Source organism: Myodes glareolus, chromosome 18 (genome assembly GCF_982192425.1).
Source record: "Myodes glareolus chromosome 18, mMyoGla1.1, whole genome shotgun sequence".
Classification (NCBI taxonomy): domain Eukaryota; kingdom Metazoa; phylum Chordata; class Mammalia; order Rodentia; family Cricetidae; genus Myodes; species Myodes glareolus.
In genome coordinates, this window is record NC_142043.1 from 60,976,622 (window position 1) to 61,003,328 (window position 26,707).

The 26,707-nt window shown below is 46.9% G+C and overlaps 1 protein-coding gene across 3 annotated transcripts in view; it reads right to left on the reverse strand.

Moving 5' to 3' along the window:
* Dip2a (DIP2 acetate--CoA ligase A) overlaps positions 1-26,707 on the reverse strand; it is a 79,055-nt gene that overhangs the window by 3,126 nt on the left and 49,222 nt on the right. For 2 of the 3 annotated variants that reach the window (XM_087898262.1, XM_087898260.1), the window contains 20 exons: positions 26,320-26,459; positions 22,406-22,542; positions 21,320-21,400; positions 20,558-20,685; positions 16,520-16,634; positions 14,699-14,900; positions 13,527-13,636; positions 13,367-13,447; positions 11,905-12,028; positions 9,737-9,858; positions 9,506-9,617; positions 7,950-8,059; positions 7,046-7,176; positions 5,864-6,032; positions 5,378-5,548; positions 4,041-4,070; positions 3,034-3,095; positions 2,759-2,816; positions 2,311-2,385; positions 279-453 (listed from right to left, as the gene is read on the reverse strand). In XM_087898262.1, coding sequence (XP_087754388.1) covers positions 279-453; positions 2,311-2,385; positions 2,759-2,816; positions 3,034-3,095; positions 4,041-4,070; positions 5,378-5,548; positions 5,864-6,032; positions 7,046-7,176; positions 7,950-8,059; positions 9,506-9,617; positions 9,737-9,858; positions 11,905-12,028; positions 13,367-13,447; positions 13,527-13,636; positions 14,699-14,900; positions 16,520-16,634; positions 20,558-20,685; positions 21,320-21,400; positions 22,406-22,542; positions 26,320-26,459 — 2,333 coding nt within the window. The remainder of the gene's footprint in view (positions 1-278; positions 454-2,310; positions 2,386-2,758; positions 2,817-3,033; positions 3,096-4,040; positions 4,071-5,377; positions 5,549-5,863; positions 6,033-7,045; positions 7,177-7,949; positions 8,060-9,505; positions 9,618-9,736; positions 9,859-11,904; positions 12,029-13,366; positions 13,448-13,526; positions 13,637-14,698; positions 14,901-16,519; positions 16,635-20,557; positions 20,686-21,319; positions 21,401-22,405; positions 22,543-26,319; positions 26,460-26,707) is intronic. The other variant, XM_087898261.1, reaches the window with a different exon arrangement.

A 26,707-nucleotide genomic window follows, 5' to 3' on the forward strand; every position in this document is an offset into this window, starting at 1 on the left:
TTTACCCCACACTGAACAACACAAGTTACAGCCAGTGGTGTATGTGTGTGTGTGTGTGGGGGGGTATCGGGTAATTAAAGGCTCCCAAAGAGGAGGCAAGGCTTACAGGCTATAGCAGCAGAACCCCAATCCCTGCAGCTCTGGGCAAGCCCTCTACCAAGGAGCCCTACCTTCACTGGGGCAAGCCCTCTACCAAGAAGCCCCACCTCCACTGGGGCAAGCCCTCTACCAAGGAGCCCCACCTCTACTTGGGCAAGCCCTCTACCAAGGAGCCCTACCTCCACTGGCATCAGTAAGCTCTGTCCTGCGGAGGAAGCCGAGGTAGCCAGTCCTTGCCCAAATGGTCTGGGTGTCTCCAAAGCTCAGCCGGGCACTGAAGTGGTCAGCATGAAGTGTCTCCTCCCCGTAGACCGTGTAGTACCCAGTGGCATTGTGGGGACTGCTCACCCAGATCTAGTGGACAAGCAAACCATTGAGTACTGACTCCATCCTGCAGAGTCCACAGCCCAAGATGACCTCAAGACAACACCAAAAAGGTAAGGGCAGCATTTCCAGTGTCTTATTTTGCGAACGGAATACAACTACAAGCACAGAGAGCAAACACAAGTATGACTAATTACTATTATGCTTTTTCTTCTTCCCCCTACTCCTTCCTCCTCCTTTTAGACGGGGTCTTGCTATGTAGCTCAGGCTGGCATCCAATTCACAATCCTCCTGCTTCAGCATCCTGATTGTCAGGATTTGTGTGTGTGTGTGTGTGTGTGTGTGTGTGTGAAAAAATGGGGGTGGTCGTCTGTTCACAATGGGGACAGGTTAAAGTGCACTCTGTGGAAAACACATAACTGCTCACTCACTCGTGCCTAAACAGTGCAAATGGCACACTGGTGTCCACAACAGCCCTGTGCACCTGTGGTCATGTGCACTCGTGCAGGGTGCTCACATATTAGCGGATATGCATCCATGTATAGACCAAAGTCTATAGGTGTGGCCTATAGTCCTCAACAGTGTAAAGGGGCTTCTTAGACACAGCCCACCCCAAACCCACAAGCTGACCACTCTGACAATGTCATACAGCAACTTCCAAAGAGAAGCAGAAAGGAGGGCAGTTCCCATGAGGAGTAGGTCTCCCACTCATGTCTCGTGGGCACTCCCTTGCAGGCTCTCCTTGCCCTTAGCTGCCTAGTGCCCATAAATAAGAGGCCCTTCCTGTCCCCTGCCCATAAGCCAGGGGCCCTATCTTCCCACTATAAACAAGTGAGGGATCCCCAACATTCTACTGTGAGTAAAGGGCCTCATTTGCCCCAATGCCCACTCTCTGTGAAGTATTCCACCTGTCTAGTGCCTGTGAATGGACCCCACTTTCCCACCATCTGCACGAGGCTCCACTGGCCCACTTTCCATGAGTGGGAACAACATCTGTGCACTGCCCATGAGTGAATGTTACCTGGAAGTGAGGGGTTCTCCCGCTCCTGTGAGCAACATTTCCTATCTACCTAATGCCGGTGACAGGCTCTGTGTGCCACAACCGCCTCATAGATGGCTGAGTCTTTGGGTCACCAAGGACCCTGAGCCTGGAATAAAGTCCCAAGGGCCTTGAACCTGTGGTCAGTGTTTGACGCCACTGGGTCTGTGACTTTGGCTCTGATGCTATACCTAGTTTTAAGGAGTGGCTGACAAGTTCTCCCCAAAAGAGCTGTTCTTGTCCCCTGGGCTACAAATGGTACCATGTGGCTCCCCTGGCACCCCAGTGTCCTCATAACTTTGTTGGTGGGGTGACCTGGTGATAGGAGAGGCCTCTTTCCCCACATGCTGTAAAGCCCTATATTACGAGCAGGGTCTGAGAGTGCAGGAGAGATGGAAAGGAGATTGCTAGGATTCTCAAGAGACATACGGAAGTTGGGAAGCGTTAAGGTTGCAGAGGACCTGAGTTTGGTTCCCAGCACCTCCTCAGGTGACTCACAACCACCTGGAGCTCCAGTTCCAGGAGAGATCTCAGCCTCTGGCACCTACAGACACCTACATTTGTGTGCACACACCCAAAGAACACACACACAAACACACACATGCACGCAATAAAGAATAATAAAAATTGATCTTTTCATAAAGACATATGGAGTCCCAAAAGGTTTAAAATTCCTGAACCCTAAGGGAATTCTGAGGGAAGGAGAGAGAACCCAGGGTCTGGAAGGCTCTCACCTGGTCCACACCCAGCAGCACCCACCTCTCCCGGGTTGAGTCTCCCAGGGGCCCTTTGGTCTCCGTGTGTGCAATGATGACCTCTCACCCTGGTCCACACCCAGCAGCACTCACCTCGCCCAGGTGTGAGTCTCCCAGGGGCCCTTTGGTCTCCGTGTGTGCAATGATGACCTTCACTCCCGGGAGGATCTGCAGGAGGAAAGCTGTTAAAGGCCCTGGGGAAAAGAAACCTCCTAGACTTGTGATTCAGTGGCACGGGCAAGTCCTATTTGTCATACGTGCTTCCCTTCCTGCCACTGGAGCTGAGAAAGCACATGAGCAGGATGGACTACAAAGATCCAGAGTTGAGCAGCCTGCCCACCCCACCCCTGAACCTGTCTGCAAAGAGGCAGTCCCTTCTCTGTGTCTGTACCTGGGCACTTCAGCTATGGGGGCTAAGCTCTGGGTATTCACATAGCTAACTTTACACTGCTGGGCTCTTCAGTGGCCAATCCTACTCCCCAGGAGGTACCCTATTCATGAGGAGCACAATCCCAGCATCGCCCACACCAGCTTCTACTACCTTTCCAGACTCCATCAGCGGTAGACTATGCGGAGAACCCCGTTCCACCAAACGAACTCTAAAAGTTGACAAAGAAAAAAAATTCATAATAAAATTTACTTCAAAGTAATTTCTAAAAGGACAAATCACATGTGTCCGAATGAGCCCACAATGTCGTTCCCTGGGTGCAAGTGTTCCTGCCCTGGCCGGCATCCTCACCACACAGGATGCTAGAGATGGCCTAGAGCACCTGGTCGGAGTGTGCACGAGGCTGTGCACACAGGGAGGGGCTGTACCTGTCGTGCCGCAGTGCCCGCATGTCCACATAGACAGTCGTGGGATCTGGGCCTGTTGTGCCCTGGAAAGAGAACAAGAGAAGAACTTCATTCAGAATCCCCGTGCTCCGCCCAGTTTCACAAGCATGGCCGTGTAAATCTCCTCCCAGGCTGTCTGTGACACCCCGATAGAAGCTGTGCATCTTGCAACCAGTCTACGCAAGGGCTTGTGGTCCCCGTGTCCATCCAAACATCTACTTGGCTAGATGATGCTGAGCAACTCAGCGACCGCGAATCAAAGCGGCAAATCCTGGAGTTTCTGTCAGTTCTGATTAGTTTTCGTCCCTGCTGGCCTCTGCTGTGCTGAACAACACTGAAGACTGGGGACAGATCCACCCAGCATGGTCAGGGCCTGGAGTCTACTAACTCAGGACTAAGTACAGCAGAGGCTAGGGTGAGCCAAACAACTTGAGTGTTATGCTGGCAGGACGTCCTGGGCTGTACTGTCACTCAACAAGGTTTATTATTATTATCACATTTATTTAACTGTATGTGCTTGTATGTACACCCACATGCCTACAGCATGTTTGTGAAGGTCAGAGGACAACTTGGGGAGTCATTTCTCTTCTTCTACCTTGTGGGTCCCAGGGACTAAACTCAGGTCGTCAGGCTTGGTAGCAAGCACCTTTACCTGCTGAGACATCCCACCCCACTAGCCCAGTATTACCATTTTATTGACAAGGAACATCAAACTAAATGGATACCTTGGTCCACATTCCCTAAAGCGTCTAGACAGCATAGCCTCTCACCAGTTCTGAACACTTTCCCTTACATTTGGTTACAAAGGAGCTCTTGTAAAGTCAATAATTCTCACTGGGAATAAACTAAGACAACAAAAGCAACATGTACTCTGGAATCCACCAGCAGATCACAGGAACTCATAGAAGCGGGGTGGGGGTAAGGAGCAGGAAGTAGGGGTGACAGACATGGAGACACTAGCAAGGTTGAGGGCGAGGGCAAGGTCCTACCTGCTCAGCTAGTTTTCCCAGCCTGTTGGGCTGACAGAGGCCAGGGCGGCCAGCAGAGGGAGACAGGGAGGAAATAGCACAGGAAACAAACAGAAGGCCACAGGCCACATGAGAAACACCGTGAGAGAGAAGAGCACATCACTGTATCTTAAAGAGCAAACACAGATCTATCATTACAGTTCTGCCATTGCACGTGGCACTCACATGCTGACACACAAGGCCAATGCCCTCCCACATACACGAGTGGGGGCACCTGCAGAGCTAGACTCCGGTATTTCCTAACCCACAGTAACAGCCTGTACATCAGCCACAATGGTGCATCTGACCCCGGCCCCCTAGTCTCTTCTGGCATCTGAAACTTATAGCAGTCTGGAGCACAGCCTTGTCATGGCTGAGTGGATATGAGCAAATGGAGGCGAGAAACAGTGACACCTTTCAGACAGGCGTGGACTCTGCAGCCGAGACCTGCCCTGCACGTGCAACCACCAAGAGAATAGGGCACAAGCCGAGCATATGCTTCAGGAACCCAGAAAGGGTACTTTGTGGTCACCACAGCATTTAATATGTCACATATATGATCAGTATTTGGTTTTAAGAAATGCTTAGAAAGAAGTGAAACAGGGACTAATATAAAATCAGAAAACAGGGAGAGCTCCTGAGAAAGCCTTGGGATGCTCATGCTGACTCTAAAACTTCTTTCTTAGAGGCCTACTTTACTAACAGTCCTAAACTACAGTGGCCAGGACAAATTACCACCCTTATGAGTCCTCCAATTTAAAATCTGTACATGTATGACATGTATGTATATGTGCGTATATACGTACATATACATATTGTAGATCGATAGATAGATAGATAGATAGATAGATAGATAGATAGATAGATAGATAGACAGACTGATTGATTGTTTTATAAAGGCAGTTTCTCTAGCTGTCCTGGAACTCACTATGTAGACCACGCTGGGCTCAAACTCACAGAGATCCACCTGCCTCTACCTCCTGGGTGCTGGGGTTAAAGGCGTGAACCACCACACACAATTTACTGTAGATTTCTTAGGAAAACAAGTTCAATCTTGCTTTTAAAGATTAGCTGCATATTACATTTAATAGTCACTGCTTAAGAACAAACTTGCTTATTTCTAAATATTCCTGTTCATCAGAAAGAATAGAATATCTTTCTAAACAAAGTCCTTACAGTCTCCAAGCTGAATGGTCAGGTGGAAATGTAACATCCACAGCTCCAAGGTGGAGACACAGATAAAGCTATGTGCTGGTGTCGTCTGTGAACACATTACTCTCTGGTGCAGGTGCCAGTGACCCTAGGTGTCACCAACTTACCTGGAGGCAGATGGCCACATTGACTCTGCACCCAAAGGTGGTGCTCACAGCCCGTGCAGGGAGGCCCAGGTCTTTGAATAGCTTGGAAAATGACTGTGTTAATGAGATCCGGGGCCGTTCCTCAGCCACTACCATGCATGTGCGCACACACGACAGGTTCACCCCCTTCATCTGTAGAAGAGCAAGAAGTCATTCCACAACACAGAGTCTGGAGCCCTCAGCACTGACTATCTAAAAGAATCTCTGTGGGATACCCATGGGGTCTGGCCATATATCTGAGCACATAAAGGCAGGTTTCCTCTAGTTCTGCCTCCGTCAGGGGAATTCTAAGCACAGAAGTACTGGTGAGTACCATGAAAAGTCTACGGCCAACCCTCTGTTCTACCTCCTCACAGACCTTCCTCTCCACGGGGTCTGCAGATTGTCTGACGTGTGTGGGCTTGGAAGTACTGCCATGGCTGTGTAGCCCAGCCTGCTGGCACTTACCCTAAGGGCGCCTGTCTGTGCACCCAGACCCTTGGTACACATCTCCATCACTGAGTAGGAACAGAAGGTAACGCGGGCCTTGTACTGGCTGACAGCCGACAGCCAGAGGGACACATTGCTCTCCAGCTCCAGCGGGGGAACAAGCACTGACTGGTGTCCGGAGTAGACGCTGTGAGGAGAAAGACAGTTGGCAGGGAGCCAGCATGCCAAGCCCTAGGCATCCTTGCTCCTTCCTCACATATACCATTTTTCCAGCCTTAATGGGCACAGGTCTGTTCTGAAGCTCAGTGGGAGTTAAGCAGAAACCCACTGTGTGGTGGGGTCCTGCGCACTACCCAAATAATCAAAAGCAGCAGGAACAATGTGTGGAAGAGGTTTCCCATTTATAGAGGCAGATCATTAATTTTTAGCATTTGAATGAACTAGAAGATTCTTCCCAATCACTATTTTTTTCCCTGAGTCAGGGTTTCTCTGTGTAGCTTTGGAATTCACTCTGTAGCCCAGGCTGACCTCGAACTCACAGATCTGCCTGCCTCTGCCTCCCAAGTACTGGGATTAAAGGTGTGTACCACCACTGTCCCCTTCCCAATCACGAATAATGGACAGTGTTTGTATTTAATGAAAGATACTCTCAGTTTTCTTATGACGATCGTGTGTGTGAGGATGTATGTGGGGTGCATCAGCGCAAGTCAGAGGGCCACTTCACCAAGTCTGTCTTCCTTCACTTTTGTGTGGATTCAGGGATTGAACTCTCATTGCCAGATTTGCATAGCAAGTGTCTTTACCTTCTGAGCCACCTTAATGGCCTTTATTTCTTTTTCTTTTCTTTCTTTTTTTGCTCTTTCATTCTTACTTTTCTCTTTCTTTTTGCTTCGGGGGCGGGGGCAGGGTCTTTCTATACAGGCCTAGCTGGCCTGGAACTTGCCCTGTAGACCAGTCTGGCCTCAAACTCAGAACAGCTCTGAGTACCGAGTGCTGTGACTAAAGGCATATACCTCCATGCCTGGGTATTTTTACTCTTTTATTAAGTTGTGAACCCAGATTCTAACCAACAAACAAACCCATTCACACATCTTAGATTCCTAGACACTCATATAAAACATTTAATGGTCCAAGGTTCTTAAGAACCACACAGGCCACACAGGCCACACAGGCCCTGGGAGCAATGGTGCATGCCCTCACCTGCACAGACACCACAGTGCAAAGCCGAGGCCACAGTAAGGGTCCAGGCAGATGGCGATCTGCCGTGAGGGGTACAGCTCACACTGAAGCTTTATGGAGCGGCACAAGGCACTTGTAGCTGCGTGTGACATCTGCAGGAGTGAAGAAAAGGCCTGCTCAGGGCTGTGAAGGAAGAAAGGGTTAAAGGCCATGTCTGCTATGCTCCGTGGTTGGCTGGGCATGCAGCTCCATATCACCAAGCATCAAATTACTTTCTAAGAAGATGGTTGGCTCTTATCCCCATAGAACCTGAATAATACCCACAAAAATTGCACGTAGAAATCTCTGAAACCAGATTCTATGGCTATAAACATACATACATACATACATACATACATACATGCATATATAAAAACATTCTAACTGCACTATTACAAAATGATTTATTTGTTTTATTTATGTGTATGACTTTATGTACACCATGTGCACGGCTGGTGTCCACAGAGGCCTGAAGAGGATGTCGAAGCCCCTGGAACTGGACTTGCATGTGCTTGTGAGCCACCTGAAACAGTGCCAGAATCTGTGTCCTCTGCAAGAGCAGCAAGTGCTCTTAATGCTGAGCTCTCCCATCAGTCATTTTAAGTGATTCTTAATTCACGTTAAATAAACTCAGCGAAGCCACCTCCATCTAGAGACCAGGCATTACTATAAACAGCAACACATGCAATGCTCTCAGGTGCCTGATTGTGCGCTTCATCAATGTTTAACATAAATTTTAAGACACAGTATTGTTGCTTTGCGCTTTGGATAAAAAGCATCTTCTTAAAGCTGCAGCACATGCATCCTTCCTATCTGTGGCCTTACCCCTGCCCGTTCCCTCACGTCCCCATGAGGCTGAAGCCAACAGGAACCCATGAGGTCCTACCTTCACTCCAGCTAAGATCCCTGTAGTCGACACACTGAAGTCCAAGTACGCGAGCACATCTGGGGAGGGCGGTCTGAAAATGCTAGCTAGCTTCTTTTTTGGAATGTCATCTGTTAAACAGAAGATGCCAGGGACTAATGTCACAAGGCCTGCACAAGCAAAGCTTCCGCCTCCCCAGTGACAGATCTGTCACGAAAGACAGGCTATCAGCGTTCAAGAGAGTTCCCTGGTGCAGGCTCACCATGTCTGTTCTGTGGCTGTGGAGCCTGGATGCTGAAGGCAACGGGAGAAGAAATCACTTCACTGCTAGATGGGAAAGGCCGGAGTGCTGAGGCTATGCCAGTTTTGCAGAGGCTGTGGCAGAGCCACAAAAATAGACAGACAGGCTCTTGGGATCTGTGTGCTTCAAGTTCATGAGGTAAACACTGCTACTGTCTGTTGTACAAATGGGCAAAGACTCAATACGGGCAAGGCTGAGCTCTTGAAACTGAAGGATTCTGGCCAACTGGAGCTTAGAGCCTGACCTTTGACCCATATCAGCTGCCCCAGTACCTCACATCTGCCACAGTATCAGGCACACAGCTATAGTAGTCTTTGGTTCCCATAGAAAACAAAACTTCAGAATGCAAGGGTATGATGGAAAAGGAGAGGTTCCTGCCACTCAGGAAGCCAGCACTCGATCCCTAGTGGTGCTGAGAGCCTACTAGGCCAAGCAGTTCACATCTGCAAAGCGGAGCTGCCTTTAGTCCCACCCTGGTGATGCAACCGTAAGGCATAGCTTCTTCCAGCTGGTGTGAGGGCATCTCAGGGGCATGATGGCACTCCCCAGTGATATCCTGTCAGTGATATCCCCAGTGATAGTGACAGGGATTCTAGGGGTACACAGTGAGAACTGTGCCCCCAAAGAATTGGCAAAAACATGTAGACAACTGCCAGCTAACTATGTTGGCAGGAGGCAGTAGGGAATAGGATTTCAGCCCGCAACATGAGCATGGGACTGCTGATAGTGGGCCCAGAGTAGAGGAGACCTCATATCCTAGACAGGGAGACAGGCCATGAAAGCAACAGTGGTACCTAATGCTCCACTAACACTGTGCCTGTTTTACCAGATAAAGCCAACAAGTCATCCTGCCATTTACACAAGATGATCCATTATCTGGACATTTACTTTTCAATATGTTATTTTATTTTATGTGTATTCCTGAGCTGATATATGTGCATTATTTATATATATATATATATATATGTGTGTGTGTGTGTGTGTGTGTGTGTGTGTGTGTGCGCACGCAGAGGTCGGAAGACAGACTGGTTTCCTTGATATTGAAATTACAGGCAGGTATAAAACCTCCATGTGGGTGCTAAAAACCACACCCCAGTCCTCTGCAAGAGCAACAAGGCTCTTAACCACTGAGTCCTCTCTCCAGCTCCCTAATGTTTGTTTGTTTGTTTGTTTGTTTGTTTTTTGCATGCTAACAGTGTAACACCAACAACAGAAAGTAGTCAGGAAAAAAAGCAATTGCCTGTCTTTGCAGGAGCAACTATTGGAAGACACATACCTGTATCAAGGATGGTTGGCCAGGTCCTGACATCTACAGCGGCAGCTGCTTCTTTGGACTTGAGCAGCCGTGTAATGGCCTGTGTACTAAGGACACACGCAGATTTGCTGACCTACATCACATGGAAGCAAGAACCCAAGTAAGCTTCATCCTGCAGAGAATGAAGACCATGCATGACAAATGCCACGACCTGACCCAAGAGGACATGGCCTGCCAGAAGAGAGAACTTACCTCGACAATCATCTTCACAGTGGGCAAGGTAGTGCCAAGGTTCTGGGGGTGTGGGGGTCGCACAGTGACAGGCACACAGCCACAGTACAGGCAGCCATAGAATGCAGCGATAAGATCAACCCCTGGGGAGACAGAACACACGGTCAACGCTGCGTCACAAAGGGAAGGTATACAATTTCAGGCCTGATGAGGACAACCTAGAATATTTGTCCACAGACAGAAAAGGGACAAGCAGGCATGTTTTCCTTTTGACACAGCCACAGTTAACTCCAAAGGATAAGGTTGGAGTTCACCAAACTTAGCACTGACAGTATGTTCAGAAAGGAGGGCAACCCGACACCCCAAGACAGGGTCTCTGGAGGGGCCATGAGGATGTGGGGCTGGGGATACAACAGGTGCTCACATACTGCCCTGTACAGCAGCAGTAGACCTTTGGCCCTCCAGACCCAGGACTTAGAAGGGCTGGACAAGTCTGCATACACAGACCTCGGAGGACAACCTTTGAGACAAACTGCTTGCAGTGAAGCCACAGCAAGGGGAGCCATTCCTTCGGATACCTAGGATAGCTTAACAGTCTATCTCAAAACATACTAAAATGCACTAGAAAATGATATTAATAGAAACAAGAATTTTTAAAAATCAGACATGACTAGAAATTTTAAGAATTCATCTCAAGATAAAGATGCAGGTTGAAGGAGCACAAGGCAACAGAGTCTTAAGATAAAAGATAAAGATGACATTTAAAACTTTGAGTGGGAAGAAGATAAGAGGAAATGTCAGTTACTAAAGGCAGAGAAAGACACACAGATGGAAGGAGCAGAAGCACAGAAGGAAAGCGACAGATCAGAAAGCACAGCGGGAAGACGATGAATCAAGAAACTTTCCTGAATTAAAAGGCACAAAGACTCACATTCAGAAAGACCCTGCACATGAGATCACTGAGCAGGAAGAACTAGCGTTCACTACAGACACGCTAGACTTTGAAGACAGGGAAAAAACATTCATTTGTCACAAAGGCAAACGCAGCAAGAGGTTTTCACCCACTAGAGGAATGGATCTGGTCGAGGTGGAGACGGCATTGCATTTGTTATGCTGGGAACAACGGAACAGGAATGAAGACAATAATGATCACAGGGGTTTTCCATGTAGCATAAAGTGAGTACTAATCCCACACAGCTCCCTGGGGATCCTCCGGGGAGGGAGTTCCCCAGCATAACATGGGGGACCATAAGCATGGGACAATGTGAAGGGAGAATGAAGTTGAGAGCCACCATCTGAGAATGGTGGCTGCCATCTGCCACAGCCCTAATAAAAAGGTGAGACAGAACACTTGCCCAGTGTGTACAAGGTCCTGGCTTCACTCCTTAGCACCATGAAAAAAGTTGGTGGGGGGTGAGTGAACACATGCCTAAAAGTTCAACTTGTTCTTTAAAAAACTCACCATTATGAGGTACTGTCATAATTATTTTGAGAATGCTACTAATGAGGGATAAAAAATGTGTAGTAACAGGAGTTCCAAGCTTGCTATGTCCTAAAGCTACGGCTCTCAACCTGTGCGTCTCAGCCCTTCTGGGGGTCGAATGACCTTTTCACAGGGGTCACGTATCAGATCTACTGCAGATCAGAATCATATTTACATCACGATTCATACCAGTAGGAAAATTACAGCTATGCAATAACAATGAAAGTAATTTTGTGGCTGGGGCCAGCACAACATGAAGGACTGTATTAAGGGGTCACAGCATCAGGAAGGTTGAGAACCACTGTCCTAAAGAATCAGTGGGAAAACGACCTTAGAGAAGAGGTCAGGGAGTGAAACTCTCCAGTTTGAACTCGAGTTGGAAGGGACAATATGAACCAGTAGCTCTCCAAGAAACACAACTACACTTCAAATTCTACCTCTGCTCAGGGCAGCCAGCAGCAATGGCTGCCCCTCACCCCACCCCTTGTTCTAAGACATTATGCCTGGACGGGTGAGAATCCAGCTCTAGAGGAAGACAGACAGGATGAGCCTGAGCACCTGCCACTCTGGCAGCAAAAACGCTACCACGACCACTGGGAACAGAGGTCCCACCCAAAGGGCTCACAGTGGTACTGGCATCACAAGAGTAGGGAGCGGCTGAGCTCCACTTCCAAAGGCCAGGAGAGGGTCGTGGGCATGCATTTACCTGGGGGATAGACCAAAGCCACGTGGTCCCCAGCATCCAGTCGCCCCTTCTCCATGAGAGCAGCAGCCACTCTCTCGGCCCTTTTGTGCAGCTGGATACAGGTTGCAGTGCTGGTGACTGTGCCCTGGAGAAGAATCAAGTACACTGGTGTGCTGATGTCTTCAGGCAGGAGAGTGTCTGCTCTGGAACCTGTGTGCATTCTTCTGCACACTGGGTTCCTGTGCTCGGCAATCAAATTATGTTAATGTTAGGCAATGCTGGGGTCTGTATTACAGATGCTTGTAGCTGAGGGTTGGGCATCTCTGAGTGGCCCAACTTGAGCCTAGAAGGGTAAACATTTCACTGGTACCTGTCAGAGCCAAAGACTGTATAAAGCCAAAATACCCGTCCTGGAACCCATCTGAATCCTGAATCCTTTCCCTGAGATCTGTCTCACCGGCTTCCCCACTTGGAGCCTGAAGGACGTTGTCCCCCCCACCCTTGCCTGTCTAGAGCCAGCGCTCAGCACTTTCGCTCTCCCCACTGACCCAGAGGCTCTCCCCATAAGCTGACCACATCTTTGTTGATGGTCACGATCCTGCCAGCATGACTTAGAATTCAACTATCAGATGGAAGTTTATTGAGACACCAGGAAGCAGGACAGCCTCTCACACATAATAAGTCTGAGTTTTTAGCAGGAAGATTGTCTATTGTTTAAACACAGTGGGTGTCAGTAAATGCTCTGAATGACTGGGCCTGCACTTGAAGCTGAGAAAGGAAGGCAAAGAGTTGAAGGCCAACCTGGCATCTATACCAAGATCCTATCAGATAAAATTAAATGAAAAAGTGAATCTTTGCATGTGCAAAGAGTACCCAGGTCTAGCTTGCATTTTCTGAGATTGTGAGACCTGCCCTTTGTGACAAAAATCGAGGTGTCTTAGAGGATGTTTGATGAAGCTGGCAGGGAGTCACACAGTGTCTTCCCAATGGTTGTTTCTGTAGGAGTGCCATGGGAGTCTTACAGAATCCCCCCTGGACTCTAGGCATTCTGAGTGTGGTGGAGAGCATTAACAGGCTTGCAGGCTACATGACAGTGATTTCTCAGCCACAAAATGGAAACAGTTTGGAGTAGCAAACAGTGCTTGCCATTTCAAAGATCTAAGCAAACGTAGGAAGCCAGAATGCATAAGTTTTACCACATAAACATTTCCTTTTAGTTCATAAACCCGAAAATTTACACAGATACAGTTCCTAATTTAAAAAAAAAAAAACAGAGCCGACAAGAACTTTCCAGGTAAATAACAAAATCAACAGAAGGATTTTGTGTCAATCACACAAAGCATAGGTCTCTACAAGAAAAGTAACAGGCAGGAGAGCAATGCCACAGAAGGGCCCAAAATCTAATAGCGCTCTGTTGTCCCAACAACCATTAGGGGGACTTGGAAATGACAAACTGGAAAGTCCCCCAAAGTCCTGCACTGACCTTGGCATTCAGCAACAAGAACAGTGGGTGGTCAGGTGTGGTATGAGCTCGCCACTGCAGCACATCCGCCAGGAAGAGGAACTGCACACAGAGAAGATGGTTCAGCACCTCCACAGTATCCTGGATACCACCCACCCTCTCCCTGGAAGCTGCCCAGTACCTTCCGAGCTTGGTCACTATCCTCCAGGTGGGCCAGCTCTCTCCCAGAGGCCTGTGCAATCCTTTTTCCAGCAACCAGGTTCCCAACAATCATTGAAGCTGGTCCAACTTCTACAAACAAATTCCAAAAGACAAGGTGGGAACTGTCACATGACATTACTTATATATAACACTTGTTAGCAGCTTGAGCGGTGGCTCAGTGACTAAGAGCGCCTAACGCTCTTGTGCCAGAGGACCTGGGTTCGAGTCCCGCCTGGCTCTCAGCAATCTATACATCAATAGATCAATACTAAATCTCTATTGATCGCTTATCAATAATCAAAAAAAAAAAAGGGCTAGAGAGATGGCTCAGTGGTTAAGAGCATTGCCTGCTCTTCCAAAGGTCCTGAGTTCAATCCCCAGCAACTACATGGTGACTCACAACCATCTGTAATGAGGGTTGGTGCCCTCTTCTGGCCTGCAGGCATACACGCAAACAGAATATTGTATACATAATAAATAAATATTTTAAAAAAAACACCTGTTATTTTGATACATACCTGAATTGGGTATATAACTCTTTTCTTAAAATGTAAGAAAAGATCACTCTTAAATACAAACTATATTATATAACATTTCTTGAAATGTTAACCAAATTATTAGCTTTTTATTGCTTTACTATATTTTACGTATAAATTAGAATTCTTGAAGTGTGTTATACTTACTGATATTTCATATGGTCGATACTCAGTAAAAATTAGCTTCTCCTATTTATTTTATATTACCAAAGCAATGACAAACTGAGTATGATAGTTAAACTGGCCTTTACACTTAGTTTTGTATTAAATAAGACACAGAAAACTGATCTTTGAGAAACTTCCATTCTAGCAACCTCATGATGACCAGAGGCTCCTTGGATTCCAGAGCCCATGTCTGCTTACAGACATCGTTTCTACCACCGAGAAGCCACCCTTGAGTTTACCATTAAAACTGGTTCCTAACAGGCAGATAGAACCATGAGGTAACATCCCCTTCTGTGAGCTAAGAGCTGGTGCATACCTATCCCATCCTTAACCCAGGCCCAGAGAGGTGGGTACTTACTATTGCAAGATTCAGGGCAGCTGTATCCCTAGCCAGGACTGCAGTCAACATCAATTCTAAGGCCAGACAATCTTATTATTATATATAACTAACCTGGCTGCTTCTGGCGCGGCTTGGGAAGGTTGGTCACACAGGTATGAGGGCACATCAACACATTACACGGGTGTAGCATCCCTTCCAGAAAACGCTGCTTGGTTTCAGAAATGTGAATTCCTCCGAGAGGAGCCTTGGGCAAGGTGTTGGCAGGAACCAGGGCCAAACAGTACACACCCACCTGGTGGATGCTGTCAATGGCCTGGAAGGCAAGAACTCCACTGAGCACATGCTACCAGACCAGGGTGGGGAGAGCTGGAAGGGGACACCACACTACAGAACACTGAAGTGCAGCGGTCCAGGGGGCGGAGTAACCCCTGAAACATTTCATGAAGCAAAGAAGATGGAGCGTGTGCCTATTTCTACCATATCACACACAGAGTTTTCACAGAAACACATAAGCCTATGTAACTGCTTTTACTAAAAATACAAAGCTCAGTTGCTACAAAAGCATAGTGAGGCCTCTCGTTGGGAAGAGGTGAACCAAAGATAACAGAAGCTAGACATCCTGAACTTGGAATTATGTTTATATTTCAATTACAACCAACTTGTATATAAACAGGAATCCTGTAACTGAAAGTGAAGAGGATGTACTCAATCAGAATTTAGCTAGCAGCATAGTTCAGAGACTCAGTTTAATATGGCTTTAAACAGTCTCCATAGTTGATCCCCAGAGAGAAGAACCATGTGAGCTGCTCCCGGCTCTCCCGTCCAGGGCAGTATGGACACAAAACTTGTGAGACTCTGGGGCCAGGGTCCAGAAGTCACTGAGTGACACCGCCTGGCTGTTAGCCACCACACTGACAGAACAGCGGCTTAAGAGAAAACCATATGGTCTTGAGTTTGAATAAGACCTCTCAGCATAAGCTCAGAAAATAGAGAATCTTACAAACAAGCTGACAGATACTACTTTCTACTCTGTCTTCTGAAAAAGGCCCAGGATGATGTCTAAGTGATAGTCAGGTCAAGTTCACAGACAGTGGCCTCCAACATCCCACTCAAGACTGCACAGGACAGGTACCCCTGTGCCTGGCCTAACTAATCCTGCTATGGCCTCAGAGATCTCAGGCTGTGTCAAGAGGCTCCCCTTGACCTCTGACTGATTGATAACAATCACAGCTACAACACATTGAAACCCATTCGTTCATGATGAAACAAACAAGTCAGCTCGGGGATCGCCCCCAAAGGATTCACTCGTCTGAAATCCATTCACCATCTTTCCTTCCTGCATGTTCTGGTTAATGATGAAGAAGGATGGATGGAAAAGTCACGGTATGACTACCACGAGATCAACAGATCACAAGTGTAGGACGTAAGAGTGCCAACAAAGAGGAGCCCCAGGCTCCCTGAACCACCTTCAACAGGAGTCTGGCCAGAAAATAAGCCTATTCCAATCAAGCCTTTGGATCCACTGAACCGAAACACAAGACATGACTAAAAATGCATGGTCAAGCCAGATTGAGGAAAAACCACCCCATAACCTATTTTCCTCAAAATCGCCACAAAAATGACAGGGGCATCTACAGACTAAAAAGACCTTGCCCCTACCAGTTGTGACTGTGTCAAACCTAGTAACCATCAGATAGTTGGGGAAATCTGAACCGTTAGTTTTAAGATGTGTTAGCGGTATTTCTGTTAACACAGGAAGCTGAGTGATGGGAGTGTGGGGCCACTATATTTTGTTTATACTTGATGAATCTGAAATGCTCTAGAACATAACAAAGCCTGGCCTCTTTGACTTTCATGGCATATATATCTGGTTCCCTTTTAACTGTCTGTCACTCCACATGCTGAGAATAGCGAGCATCCCGGCAAGCCCACCTGTAGCACACGGCTCATCCACTGGAAGCTGTCTTCCTCCGAAGCGTCAGGCCGCTGTTCAGCCACCAAGACAATCCGGTCATCATGCAGCACAGTCACGGAGAACACGGCAATCCTGAGAGAAGACAAAGGTAAGGTGGCTACACCAAAATGCAGTGCCCACCTCTCAGTCAGAGCTGCACCGAAGATGCCAAGCCCTGTGCAGTCAACACGTGACTCACTGCAAATGCACAGCGGGGCCTGCCACCCTGAGTCCCAGGACCATAGCCGAAACAGTTTCAGCTCATAAAGCAAAGACTGCAGTACTAAGCACAAATTCTTAAAAATTTCTCTTCTTTGTATTTATTTTTTGTTTTACATCCTGACTGCAGTTTCCCCTCCTTCCTCTTCTTCCAGCTCCCACCACCTCCCCCTCCCCCAGTCCACTCCTCCTCCATTTCTGCCCTGGATAGACAATTGCCTTGGCCTACCAAGCTGCAGTGAGGCTAGGCACTTCCTCTCAAGGCTGGACTAGGACAAGACATGAGTCTTCCTGTGAAGGGGAAATTTTCTTAATTCTAATGTTAATATACCATTTCCTTGTGAACAACTCTTTAAAAGGTTTCCTTTGTAAACAAAAGATCAAATCCTTCAATAATGAGTTCACATTAATTGTGACTGATCTATTTGGATTTGTTCCTACTACCTAACTTTACAGATTTCAACAAGTCCTCTTCCATTTACTTTTTTTTTCCCTAAGGACCAAAGAGATGGCTCAGAGGTTGAGTCCTGGCAGTTCTTCCAGAAGCCCTGGGTTTGATGCCATGCAACTATATGGCAACCAGTGATCTGTAACTCCAGTCCCAGGGGACTGGATGCCCTTTTCTGGACTCTGTGGGCACCAGGCACACATGTGGTGCACAGGCACACATGTAAAATACCCATGCACATAAAATACAAATAAATCAATTTAAAAATATGTTCTAAACCCTGCACTTTGTCTGTTTCCCTACAGCATGTGCATCTGGCAGCACTTATACGGTCAGAGGAAAACTTTCAGGGGTCAGTTCTCACTGTGCACCAGGACTGAACTCTCTTCCTCCTCCCTCCCTCCTTCCTTGTGTTTGTGTGCATATGTGTTCACATGCACATGTGCTGTTTTTTTGTTTGTGTATGTATTTGCCCATGTGTGCACAGCACCTTCCTTAATGTTTGGACTAGCAAGGCTATCTCTATTTTCCCCCATCAAAGCTAAGAAGTTGGGTTTCCCCACCAAAGCCCTTATACTAGAATGTCTACTGCTCTAATTCTGCATCATCACAGATATATGCTTTTTTTCTTCTAATCATTTCCTTTAATTAATTATAACAGGGTTATTAGAATATCAATGACTTAAAGGCTTTAGTTTTTATAATGCTATGATAATTAGTGTTCAGAAGATCCTTTTATGACTACAGGACTCTTTAAACATATATGTTTTCTTATCTTCTCCTAAAGCTAGTATGCCCGCATAGTCTGTAACATAACATATACACCCCGCTACCATATTCTATCACCCAGGAAGCTTTTCTCAAGTTGTCTTTCTGCCATTCTTACAGCATTCCTAAATTCACTTCCCTAATGTGCTGTCTAAGTTTTTCAGTACAGAACTTATTGTGACAAAACTTCTGACAGCCATCTGCCTTGGACTCTACAAGTTAAGGGACAATATAGATAGGCACGGTGCTGTTTGGCTTTTTGTAAACTTGTTACAGGCTAGGGTTATCTGGGAAGAGGGAACTTTGACTGAAAAAATGTCTCTATGAGATTGGCTTGAAGGCAAGTCTTGATTAATGATTGATGTGAGAAGGTCCAGCCCACTGTGGTGGTACCATCCCTAGGCATGTGGTCCTGGGCTATATTAAAAAGCAAGCTGAGCCAGACATACACAGCAAGCCTGTAGGCAGTGTTCCTCTGTGCTCTCTGCTTCAGCTCCTGCCCCCAGGTCTCTTCCTTGCGCTCTTGCCCTGACTTTCCTCTGTGATGAACTGTAAGGTGTAGGATGAGATAAACCATTTGCTCCCCAGGTTGCTTTGGTTATGGCATTTATCACAGGCATACAATTTAGTTTAGAACTTGAAAACATTGCTCTGCCACCTTAGCAGATCAGTTCCGGGACGGTTGGGAGTCTGTCACCTTCTGTTCAGTATCCCCATAACTTACCAAGTAAGAACAGCTGGGCCGGTATCTACAGGGTGCCAGCTTCCCAATCCTGCAGACAGTTCTCCAACTCCATGTGCACCCTCCTCCTGAGCTGCCAACTGGATTCCCTTCCTCTCTCCCACCCCTTTTCCTTATTCCTCTCAACTCTCTATTTCTTTATTCTGGAGCAGTTTCTTAACCTGATTTTTTTTCCACATTATTCATAATGTTCATTCATTGAGGTGCCCGTATTCCTCAGGTCCCGGGAAGGGACAAGCAGGCTACCCTGTCTGCAGAACAAAATCACCCGCATCAGTAAGTCACTTGGGCTGGCCTGACCTTATCAAGGCACTTCCTCAGGCACAGCAAGATGTGAAGAAGCAGTCTCCACAGTTCATTCAGAGCCAAGGAGTACATATCCCTGATGAGAATTCCCAGGGACATCTCTACCTCTAGCACCTGAGCTTCTGCTTCAGGAGACAAACCCTTAGCAAGGCATGTGTGCCCTAGGTTACTACCACCTTTTGCCCGCTTGGTATGACTCCATGATTATTTCTTCAGTGGGTGTTCAAAGGCAGGGCCTGGCCTGGCTTATAGGTACACTAACTGAGGTTATAAAAGAGGTGGGGGCGGGGACAGACACACACCCTTTGGAGAAGAATAAAACTTTAAAGGCAGTTGGCTGTACAGACCAAAAGGAAAGAGCTTCCTCTAGAACAAAGAACTCAGGGGGTGGAAAGAGTTAGACAAAAATCCCGTCTCAGCCCTTTCCCCACGAAGTCACAGGCCCAGGGTACAGATCATCTGCTCAACAGACACGAGAGTCTCGAAAGTCCTTGCTTAACGATACAGAAAAGCCGAGGACATTTTTATTATAGAAGCAATGAATATGTTGTGTCTCCCAAAACCTTATTAGAAAACAGAATTTGCCCTCAGTGGTTCACATGTGGCACTGTTCTTTAATCAGCATTTATGAGACAATGAGGAAGCAGAATCTACTCATTTCAAGCAGCTGGATCCCTTTGTCCTTTTACCCAATCACGTGTTTGAACCTTACTCTCTTTTTGAAAACTAATTTTTTTTGAAAAATATTTATTTATTTATTATGTATACAATATTCTGTCCACATGTGTGCTGAATGCAGAAGAGGGCACCAGACCTCATTATACAGATGGTTGCGAGCCACCATGTGGTTGCTGGGAATTGAACTCAGGACCTTTGGAAGAGCAGGCAATGCTCTTAACCTCTGAGCCATCTCTCCAGCCCCCGAAAACTAACTTTTTTGTTTTGTTTTTCGAGAGAGGGTTTTTCTGCTGTCCTGGCTGTCCTGGAAGTCATTCTGTAGACCAATCTGGCCTCTAACTCAGAGATCTGCCTACCTTTACCTCCTGAAAACTGTGATTAAAGACATGTGCCACCAGTGCCCAGGCTCTTTTTGAAATTTTAATTAATTTATTTGTTCTATATGGATGTTTTGCCCACATATATGTCTATGTACCATGTGTGTGCCTGGTGCCAGAGGAGGCCAGAACAGGGTGTTAGATACCCTTGAACTGGAGTTACACCTTCCTAGTGGGTGCTGGGAATTGAAGTCAGGTCCTCTGGAAGAGCAGCCAGTGCTCTTAACCACTGAGCCATCTCTCCAGCCCCAGCCTTTACTCTCTTAAAGAACTGAAGAAACTCTTTAAAATAAAGACATTTAACTCCGCTACCATTAATGCAAATATTTTTCTTTTTCTTTGGGTGACTTTTCTGATAAACATATATTTTTTAATTTTGCAAATTCAGGTTTACTGGCTTTTCTCTCCCACAGAGACTTCCCAGATTTTAAGTATAGAAGAAATCTGCGACCCAGGTGCAGGGTCTACAGTGCATCACCTGCCTCTGTAGACAAACTTCATGGGCTCCACGGCCAGGGCAGTAGCTACAATGTCATCTGCATTATGTCTGCGTACGCCTACAACCATCAGCCCGTCCAGCTTGCCCACGACGAAGACCAGGTTATCCTGAAAAAAGGGTGTGGTCAGGCCTCATGAGAAGAATTTCTGATAGGACAAAGAAACCAGCACCTCACACGGGATTAGAAAAAAAGTGATTGACTTCATGACTTGGTCAGGTGAACAGATTATGTGGGTTGGAGTGGTACTAAAGGATGGGAAAGGGTGTCAAGAAAGAGAGCGAGAGAGTTGTGGGCAAGTACGTGAAGGCCCGAGACTGTAGCAAGGCAAGGATCCTGGTGTATTGAGTGGCCTGTGAGCTAGCTGCAGCTACAGACAGGATCACATTATGCCACTGATACTAAGCAGTCCTGGACCACAGACACCCACCAAGGGAGCACTCCCTTCCCTAAGCTGTGACAGCCAATGTTTCTGGGGAAGGATAAAGAAAATCATCTACCCGAGAAAAGGTGGGCCATGACGCCACAGAATATATTCATTTTAACTTATTTAAAACATCAAAACTAGAAGAAAATGATAAAAATGGAAATGCCCGGGCTGGAGAAGCACTGCATGCAGGTGAGGAATGGGTAACGGTAGCCGCAGAGAACCGAGGGCGTCAGGGACAAGAGCCCATTTGCAGTGAAGTCTTCCTGCTCTCCACCAGCACTCTCAGCGATGGACAGGTACAGGTCATACTCACAGGCCCAATGAATCCCAAAAGGCCCGTCCTGGTGAAAGGCCGGTCAGACACGGGGACTCCATCTGCAGTGACCGGGACGGTCTGCCAGAAGGGGAAAGAGGGCATCAGGCAGCAGACAACTCAGTGACTACCAGAAAGGTAAGGGGGCAAGCAGTAGAACTCAGTAACAGTCAGACCAAGAGTAGGCGCGTGCCTTCAAAATGTCTCTAGGTGATGAAGCCCGGGGGTGCAGCGTTTAAGGACAAAACCCTCAATTCCATCAGTGCTGGGGGGAAGGTATCAGTGAGGGAGCTGGAGTGGCCTGGCAGTGTCTGTCTGCAGAGCTTAGCAGCATTTTCCAAACACTACAGGGCAACTATTTCTTATTTACACTGTGTCTTAGTCATTTTAGTTTGTTAGCTTGCACAAACATTAATTGTTTTGGCTAATACATTTGGACCACAGTCTGGGCCACAGACAGTTCCAAAAGCACTGCCAAGGTAGATGTGGCTACTGGTCGTTGGAAGGCTGGAAACTGCCCAAACAGGTACAAAATATTAGAGCTGGGCAGTGGTGGCGCACACCTGTAAAACCAGCACTCGGGAGGCAGAGGCAGGTGGATATCTGTGAGTTCAAGGCCAGCATGGTCTACAAGAGCTAGTTCCAAGACAGACTCCAAAAAGCTACAGAGAAACCCTGTCTGGAAAAAAAATAGGACCAGATAGCACTACCTTGGTCATTTTATTAGTCATTTCAAATACCACAAAGCGCTTGCGGCCCAGGGTTTAACGTTCTATAGAAAAAAAGACTCACAGGGTACCTGGTCTCCACAGCACATTTTCTCATCTTGACTGCCCTACTAAATATATTTATCACCTAAGCAGGACCTGTCCTTCTAAGACATATTATGAATAACAGGGATCATAATGTGAACCCAATTAAGGTCCTAATAAAACCTTCTTGATGGCCAAAGCCATCTAGGCCTTCGGGGCACAGGAATCGCTCTGGGTCTCTGCAGCGTCCTGTAGGCTTTCCACCCGTACCCTTGGGCCCATCGATACTCATGGGATCTGATTTCAAGATAAAGATTAGGAAACGGATACAAACCTCAAAGACATTCTTTGTGATTCCAAGCAATCCATAATATGCTGTCCCAGTTGCAACAGAATTGACACAGATTTCTCCAATTTCATCAGTTTTACAAAGGTAAGGGGCGCCATCTACCTTCACAACACACGCACTAGCTAAACAGAGAAAACAATTCAAAACCATAAAGGTATATTTAAATAGATCATTCACAACGGTTTACTTGGTCATATATTTGTGGGTGTTTTTGTTTGTTTAGTTTTTGACACAGGGTCTCACTATGAGGCTCTAGCTGGCCCAGAATTCTCTAGGTAGACCAAGCTTACCTGGAGCGCACAGAGACCCACATGCTTCTGCCTCCCAAGTAATGGGATAAAAGATGCTCACCACCATGCCTGGCCTTGCTATTATATTTAACATTATAGAAACAAGACATTATATGTACGGCAAATCCTTATAAGAAGCATCATGGCACGAACAGTACTAATTAAGTACTCGTTATAAGCAATGTTAGGGTTTGTGGCTATAAATCAGTGGTAGCGTGCTTGCCTAGAATGTAAGATGTCCTGGGTCCATTGCCAGCATTAGACAGACAGACAGACAGACAGACACACACACACACACACACACACACACACACACACACACACACACAGAGGCATGCAGGCTGGAGGAAGGCCCAGTGGTGATTAAAAAGCAAGCTACATCTATGCAATACACTCTTGACCAAAAGAATCTCATTTTTCCAAGTACAGAGAGACGAGTATTTGTTTTTCAGCCCCACAGTAACACTCTCAGTGCACAAAGAGTGTTTAAAAGTCACAAAATAAAGCAAATTACCACACATCCACTTGATACTGTGGAAAGAATGAATGCCAGGAGGCCAGCACAGGGCAGCATCAGTGTGTAAGACACGCTGGGTTTGACTGTGCCCATAATCCCGTTCAACTAAGCAGCAGCCAAATGCAGCACAAGGGCCCAAATCCCAGGAAGAGTCTAGGGAGAGCATGTACAAACATTCACTGTGTGGTGATTTTGTCAGAGGTAAAATGTCTGCCTTGGACTGAAGCTTGTTAAGACACAAGATGCTTTAAGAGGAAGTGAAGCATTCCATCCTGCAAGGAAATGCTATGAAATCCAGGAAGTCAACAACTCAAAAGCTTCAGAAAATCCCTGAAACTCACCAGATTCACCAGGCCCTCTCCTCCCAGATTACATATATGTAACCCGCAGGGACTCAGAAAGACACTCTCAGACAAGACGAGCTGCCTCAACAAGTTGCTAGCCAACCTGCTAAGATGCCGGCAGGTTGTACAGCATTTCAGGTTCCCAGCCACTGTGAGCAGTCATCTACACTGGGGTTGTTTGCTTTTGGTGGTAAACCTGTCTCTGAGTTCTTTCTGCTCCTATAACTAACCCCCAAAAATCTCACTGGTCCACCAAGCTGGACTTTGGTGGTGTTCTTCCCTTGGTCTATTATGGTTCCCTATCTGAGGTGAGTAGGCATTGGTTCATATTTCCCCAGGAACAGTATTGCAGAGACACATCTGACAATTACATGCACAAGTGAACACCTGGGAGCACATGTACAGAGGTATGGGAGTGTGTGCATATGACTGAGCAGTATTTATGTGTACATGTGTGTATATGTGTGTATAGATATATGACTGGGCAGTGAACAGACATGAGACAGGTTTGCATGCATTAGAGCAATAAGGAAAAATGAGCAGAATTCTGAATACTCTTATATATTCAAAATAAGCACCAAGGAGGGGGCGAAGGCTATTCGTAAAGTACATGCCACATAGGCACAGGGACTGAGTGAAATCCCCAGAACCCATGCTTAAAGCCATGCATGGTGGCATTTTCTTTTTTTTAAGCTCTAGTGTTGGGGAGACAGAGACACGCAGATCATTGAGGCTTGTCTAATCAGAGAACTGCACGTCAATGAGGCCCTATCATGTTTACAATGCCCGAGAAACACCACTGGAGGCAGTCCTCAGGCCCCATGTGCACATGCACATACATGAGCACAAGCCAGCATACACATGTATCCTCCTCCACATATAAAGGTGATACAAAATAAATACCACTCACAATTACCCCACAATTTACAACCTATTTATGATAAGTAAAAATTATTACTGCATTCTCCGTTTTGATTTTATTGTTTTGTTGTTGTTGAGGCAAGGTCTTACTATGCTGTAGTGGCATTTCAATTACATTTTAACAAATAAAGCTTGCCTGAAGATCTGAGAGTAAAACAGCCCCACTGGTCAGCCTTACAGACCAGGTAGTGGTGACACACACCTTTAATCCCAGTAGTCACACTAGCTGACATAGACACCGGGCAGTGCACGCCTTTAATCCCAGTGGTGCACACCTTTAATCTCAGAGTTAGAGAGGATTAAAAAATGGGAGAAGACATCTCTCAAACATAGTCTCATTCCGAGATTCCTGGAGGCAGGATCGTCAATTTTGGACTGAGGGCAAGGTAAGAGCCAGTGGCTGGCTGCTTTGTTTTTTGGGTCTTTAGGCTGAACCCCAATTTCAGTCTCTGAGATAATATTAATCATGCTTCACTATGTAGCTCAGGCAGACCTCAAACATAAGATTCCTCTGCTTCAGCCTCCTAAGTGCTGAGATTACCTTTGTCAGCTACCATGCTTTAGAACATGTTTTAACCACAGATTCAAGATTTCTATGAAGGAGTGGAATTACAGGAAGAAACACAGCCCACACTAGTTAAAAGCTGGAACTAAAGACGGTAATTTAAACTTCTGTGTTCACTCCAATCAGAACACTGCCTATACCCAGGAGCCAGTCTACCTGGATCTTCTGTGTCAGGAGGTAGCACCTACTGCCAACGCTATCCATGAGACAGGTTAAAAGCTCAAATCCAGGATGCCAGGCAGCCAGGGGACATATACCTCTAGCAGAAGAGGAGAGAGCTGACGTTGGGGGTGATGGGGGATGAGACATAGCACCCCACCTCTGAAAGTCACCAAAAGGATGTCCTGATTAGCCTTCATTGCTAACTTGACACAGCGTAGAGTCCTCTTGGAGGAAGAGCCCCAGCTGAGGAACTGTCTATATCAGACTGGCCTGCGGACATGTGTATGAAAAACTGTCTAGATTATTAGTTGATTTAGGAGGGTCCACAGCACTGTGGGCAGTGCCAGTCTTTCAGCAGGGGGGCCTGAGCTGCATAAAAAACTAGCTAAACATGGGCCAGCAATCAGAGTTCCCGCACAGTTCCTGCTTCAGGCTCCTGCAGGTTCCTGCCTTGACTTCCCTCACTGATGGACAGTAGCCTGGAAGTGTAAGCTGGATGAGCCCTTCCCTCCTCAATGCTGCTTGTGATCAGAATGTGTCATCACAGCATCAGAAGAGTAGGACACTGGTCATGGCAGGAAGAGGGAGAGCAGGGCGGCTGCAGAAGCTGTGCAGAGAAGTAGCCTAAGGTCAGTACGAGCGGCATCCCTGCTTCCAAGAGTCACTGAGGGCTCGTGAGCCAGGCTCGGCCCCTATTTCTCGGGGACGCTTTGTTTCTTTGAGAGGGCCATCCCAACACCCCTTCTCACTGCCCTGCCTCAAACTAGTAGGAGGGCCAGCTTTTGCAGGAGGAAGATGCACCTGGGTTACTTTTTTGTTTTGCTTTTGGAACCCACGGGTATTTCTGGGAAGTTTCTACACCTCCTGTCACCACAAGTGCTTGTTACAACCTAGTCAGGTGACCTCATCATCCCAGGCATTTACAGCATCAGATTTTCTGAGGCACCTCCACAGAGACTACAGAGTGGTAAATACCTCCAAAAGGCATGAGGCTAAAAAGACTCTGTCCAACAGACAGTAGGCAAGCTAACGGACCAGGTGCATTTCTGTTCTTGCTGTGTCAATCAGTGTAGGGTGTCGATGCACTGACAGTTTCTTACCTCCAGGCATCACTTGACCAACGTCCTGAACAGTGAGGACCGACAGCTTCTCCTCAGTGTCGACTCTGATGACACCATAGCTCAGGCCATTCATTGACAGGACAGCTTTTCTTGGAGGAGGACCTCCGAGGTCCGGGGGCCTAGAGAACAAGAGCACCGGCATGCCTGTGACAAGGGCTATGACGCCGAGGAAGATGGCACTGAGGACCAGCCTCGGCTGAGGTACAGTTCCTCATAAAGCACCTGCTCTGTGTATGGACTTTTGGGGACAGTGTGTCCTAAAGCTCATGTGTCTCTCTGCAGTACGACCTCAACACTCTTCTCATTAGAGGCAGGCCCATGACTACAGAGCAAGTGACAGTATGTGACTCTGAGACAGGTCATCTAT